General features: G+C 40.4%; 2 protein-coding genes across 9 annotated transcripts in view; one reads left to right on the top strand and one right to left on the bottom strand.

Annotated features, from left to right (window-relative positions):
* LOC101995022 (heat shock protein HSP 90-alpha-like) overlaps positions 1-907 on the bottom strand; it is a 2,274-nt gene extending 1,367 nt beyond the window's left edge. Inside the window, 3 exon segments of the mRNA XM_026787223.1 lie at positions 12-466; positions 469-493; positions 524-907. Of these exon segments, the coding sequence (XP_026643024.1) occupies positions 12-466; positions 469-493; positions 524-892 (849 nt within the window). The 5' untranslated portion in view covers positions 893-907.
* Positions 1-4,953, top strand: part of Grik1 (glutamate ionotropic receptor kainate type subunit 1) — a 379,400-nt gene that overhangs the window by 38,741 nt on the left and 335,706 nt on the right. The gene's annotated exons all lie outside the window — the stretch shown is intronic.

The following is a 4,953-nucleotide window of genomic DNA, read 5'->3' as shown; positions in this document are numbered from 1 at the left end:
TTCTTCTTCTTCTTCTTCTTCTTCTTCTTCTTCTTCTTCTTCTTCTTCTTCTTCTTCTTCTTCTTCTTCTTCTTCTTGTCATCATCCTTCTTTTCTTCCTCTTCTTTATCAGAACTGATATCTTTTATTTCAGGCTTGTTGTCAGACTCCTTTTCTTCTTTTTTCTACTCTTTATCTTCTTTTTCTTCAGCTTCATCATCACTGGCTTCCTTATCACGTTCCTTCTCCACGAAGAGAGTAACGGGATAGCCAGTAAACGGAGAATGTTTCTGCACGATCTCTTTTATTCTCCTCTCCTCCAAGTACTCAGTTTGGTCTTCTTTCAGGTGTAAGATGACCTTTGTTCCACGACCCATTGGCTCCCCTGTGTCAGTCCTCACTGTGAAGGATCCCCCGGCTGAGGATTCCCAGGTGTACTGCTCATCGTCATTATGTTTGGTGATCACAGTCACTTTCTCAGTGACAAATACACAGAGTAAAAACTAACACCAAACTAGCCAATCATAGAAATACCTGCACCAACCTGCAAAGCCTCCATGAAGGCTTTGGTGCCAGACTTGGCAACGGTACCAAGGTTATTGATCAAGTCAGCCTTGGTCATTCCAATTCCAGTATCCACAATGGTGAGGGTTCGATCATGTTTGTTGGGAATAAGATTAATGTGCAGCTTCTTCCCAGAGTCTAGTTTCCCAAGGTCTGTCAGACTCTCGTATCTGATCTTGTCCAGAGTATCTGATGAATTGGAAATGATCTCCCTCAGGAAGATCTCTTTGTTCGAATGGAACGTGTTGATGATCAAGGACATCAACTGGGAAATTCCTGCCTGAAAGGCAAAAGTCTTGATCTCTTCCTCCTCCATTGGTTGGTCCTGGGTCTGGGTTTCCTCAGGCATCTTTGCTGAGTGAACATTCACGAAATGTGACTATCCGCACCACAACACCGAAGCAACTCTTTCTTTTTAGAAATTTACTTAATCATATTGTTTATGAGTTTTAATTGCAGCAAATAGATGCAGCACTGAATAGGTCACAAGGAACTTCCAACCCTTTCTGTCACTGAACAGTCCCGAGGGACAGCTCTCTTCTCAAAGATAAGCCACTGCCATGGAGTGACAGCCCGAAAGCAGACACTTTGTCCTCAAAGAACGCAAGTCTACCGATATGTCATCCAGGTGTAATTTATAAAAGATTATAAACTTGAATATAATTTGCCCTTTGGTGTCAATTCTACTTACCATCTAAATACATCTTTTGTTTTTCTTTAACTAAAATATGCTTAAGCTATTACTGGAGACTGTAGCCTTTATGAATAGCTTTAAAACATAAAACCAATTTTTAAAAAGGGTAAATAAGGAATTAAATACCACCTAGTCAGCAGAGGAAATAATACCGACCAATCTACTAAAACCTAAATACGGCCTATAAAATGGAAAAACTTCCCAATTATTTATTTATTACTTGAAAATTTGCTATATCAATATAATGTGTTTTGTCTAAATTAATTTTCCACTCCCCTCCAACTCTTCCCCTATTATCCTTACCACCTTTAAAGTCATGTGCTCTGTTTTTGAAACCCACTGGGTCCACTTAGTGCTGCCAACACATGCATGGGTATAGAGATAATCCACTTAAGCATAGGTAACTTGTAGGGGTCCACACCCCAGGCTCTCCCACTTTCCCTCCCCCAGAACCTGTCTGTTGCCGTCAGTTCCTCAGCTAGGGAATGGACTTCCAAATTTTTTAAAATAGAAACTATTGTAAGTTATATTACATTTTATGAAGCTCTGTTTTTTAGATTGCACCAGAGCAATAACTTGCAAAGTTGCTTCCTGATATTTAATTGGAGCTGTACAGGTAATCAATACAAAATATAGAGCTTTCTCAGCTGTTTCTCACGGTCACATGGGGATCACACTTCATTAGAACAGAGCTCTGTTTTGCAGTGCTCTGCAATAAGTTACAACACACACAAAAATAGAAATATGAAGCAAACTAAAATTATTTCCCTTTATAGCATCTTTATGCTAGTATTCCATGACATGAAATGAGTTTATTGCTTATCAGATATCTGTTAAATATATAGATGTACTTATCAAATATATACATATATATGCATCTATATGTATCTACCTAGTATTTACATAGTAATATTAAAACATAAAATAGTAAAGCCGGGCGGTGGTGGCACATGCCTTTAATCCCAGCACTTGGGAGGCAGAGGCAGGCGGATCTCTGTGAGTTCGAGACCAGCCTGGTGTACAGAGCTAGTTCCAGGACAGGCTCCAAAGCCACAGAGAAACCCTGTCTCGAAAATCCAAAAAAAAACCAAAAAAAAAAAAAAAAAAAAAAAAAAAAAAAAACCAAAACAACAAAAAAAAAACATAAAATAGTAAAAGTACATTAAAAAATTAAAAAATTAAATATGCATACATGTACCCTCCAGACTGATGCTAACTATGCAATTGTGACTGATACTGAACTCATGGGTGGCCTTCCTACTGCGTTCCCAGTGCTTGGACCACAGACATGTGTCACTGTGCTTTGCCCAATAGTGTCCTTTTGGGGTTTTTTTTCAAATACCCAAATTAAGTTTTTGCAATGACAATGTTTTTTTTTTTTTAAGTTCTCCTACAAAAGTCCACATACACACACCCCCACCATCAAAAAAGTAGCAGAGGTGTGTTTCTTTAAAGTTGGGTTGAGAAACCTTTCCTCCTGACTCATCTTGCTGGTCAGAAGTGCATTTACTACACCTTTGGGGACTCCAGGCTCTCTGGGTTTAAGCCAGGAATGTGCCACTTGCTATCACTCAGGTTCTGTGGATGGAAGCTCTGAGTGTGGAACAGCTGGTGATTTCAGGGTTTGTTTCTGCACACTTTATCATGATCAAGAAAAATCCAAAATTTAGCCCCATGTATTAAATGAAGAATCTTGTTCTCATGCTGCCATGTACCCTTGACTATGTTCCTAATAAAAAAAGGAGTGTGCAGATGCTCTGGCTCTGGATTTTCCGTCCATTTCACACAGCCCAGGATGGAAGGGCTCCCGTGCTGCCCTGAGCAGCCCCACACAGGTCTCCATCTGACAGCTAACCTACTATGTGGCTTTGTAGACACTGTGGGGGATGTGCTGAGTTCTTGGTCAAGCTACCCCAGGATGTGCTGCAAACAGCCTTAATACAAGAATGGAGGGAGAAGAGTCTCTGTTGTAACCGAGAAAGTGCACCATAGCATGGTATTCTTGTTTCCTGGTTGAGCTGCTCAGCTGGGTCTCTTCATAGGGGTGTGACATGCTTCCTGGGGTTCACAAAAATCCATCCTATTTCCTGCAAGAAAATACAATTCAATCAGTGCAGCCAATGAATGAAAAATAATCCCATATGTAAAATAATGCTAATCCCATGTTGATTACAATGGCTCTGAGAAGCGTGATCAATGAAAGCTGAACAGTCAGGGGCATAGATCAATCAATCAATTAGTTTTGTAAACATTGCAGTGCTCATTCATTGATCTGTGCTGGACCTTGTTCAGCTCAGTCTACAAAAGTGAATGCGGATCATGCTGGCTCTTGCTTGTTTAATGAACAGCATTTGCAATTTACTATCTATCAACTCAAAATACTTCTGATTTCAGTTGAAAAGAAAAGAAAAAAAACATTTTTACAAGCCCAATTTGACCTGGAATTCAGAGTGTTCGCATGGTTTTTGTACCCTCGGGGAATGTGTACATTATCTCTATTCTCGTGTTCCTACACCCAACAGCATACCTATGAAATATGAATTAAGGAATGCTGCTGGGTCCGATGGCACAGGTTTACAGTCACAGCCACTCAGGGGGTTGACAATAGTGTGACAAGTTGGAATTGGCTGGTCGATTTTCAAGGATTTGTCTCAATTTTTATGAAAACATGGTGTTGATCCTGACAAAGTATTCAGTGTGGAAGGCTATAAGGTGTGAGTAGAGCCCTTAGCTAAAGGGTGAATGGCTGTGAAATGTGGGTAGAGCCCTTAGCTAGAGTGTGAACGGCTACAGGATGTGGGTCGAGCCCTTAGCTACAGTGTGAATGGCTATAGGATGTGGGTAGAGAACTTAGCTAAAGTGTGAACGGCTACAGGATGTGGGTCAAGCCCTTAGCTACAGTATGAATGTCTATAGGATGTGGTTACAACCCTTAGCTAGAGTGTGAACAGCTATAAGATGTGGGTAGAGTCCTTAGCTAAAGTGTGAACAGCTATATCAGGATGTGGGTAGAGCCCTTAGCTACAGTGTGAATGGCTATAGGATGTGGTTACAGCCCTTAGCTAGAGTGCGTGAAGCCCTAGGTCCAATCCTTGTATTGCAAAAGTGATTTTAAAAATTGTTAGGTGAATGGTTATGCAGAACACATAAGAAGATAACTTGTAAACAAATATGTGTCTGGGATACCAGGTAAAGCATTTCTTCTTCAACATGCTCTGCAAATCTTCCTTTGATCACATTCAAGCCAATGAAGCCTGCCATTCCAGTCTGCTTCATGTTGGGGCAGCCTTGGTACAAGAAACATGTAGTATATGTCACCAAAATGTCCCTAAATAAAACCAGTTACTGCCTGAATATGCCATGTTTCTTTGAAATCATCATCCAGATTCCACCCTAAGAGATTAAACCTTGGACTGGGCTTGTATGCAGAGAATAAATAAGTTTATTCACTAAGTACAAATTTACATGGGAAAAAAATGAAAACCTTGTGCCTCATCACTCCAGTGGGTACTGTACCTCTTCATCTGGCTGCTGCAAAGCTTATGAAAGGGGGGGGGGACAAAAAAGACTCAAGGAAAACTCAGAGAACTGGATTTACAAAATAAATGTATCCAGTCAGACAAAGCAGCCTAAACAGACAGCAACTGTAATCACTAGGCTTTGGAAGGATTATTGTGCACAAATGTATCAGGAAATCCTAGGTGTTGTGCACAAAC

This window comes from Microtus ochrogaster, chromosome 2 (genome assembly GCF_000317375.1).
Source record: "Microtus ochrogaster isolate Prairie Vole_2 chromosome 2, MicOch1.0, whole genome shotgun sequence".
Classification (NCBI taxonomy): Eukaryota; Metazoa; Chordata; class Mammalia; order Rodentia; family Cricetidae; genus Microtus; species Microtus ochrogaster.
Note: the sequence above shows the minus strand (reverse complement) of the source record. Positions and strands in the feature narration are given on the sequence as shown.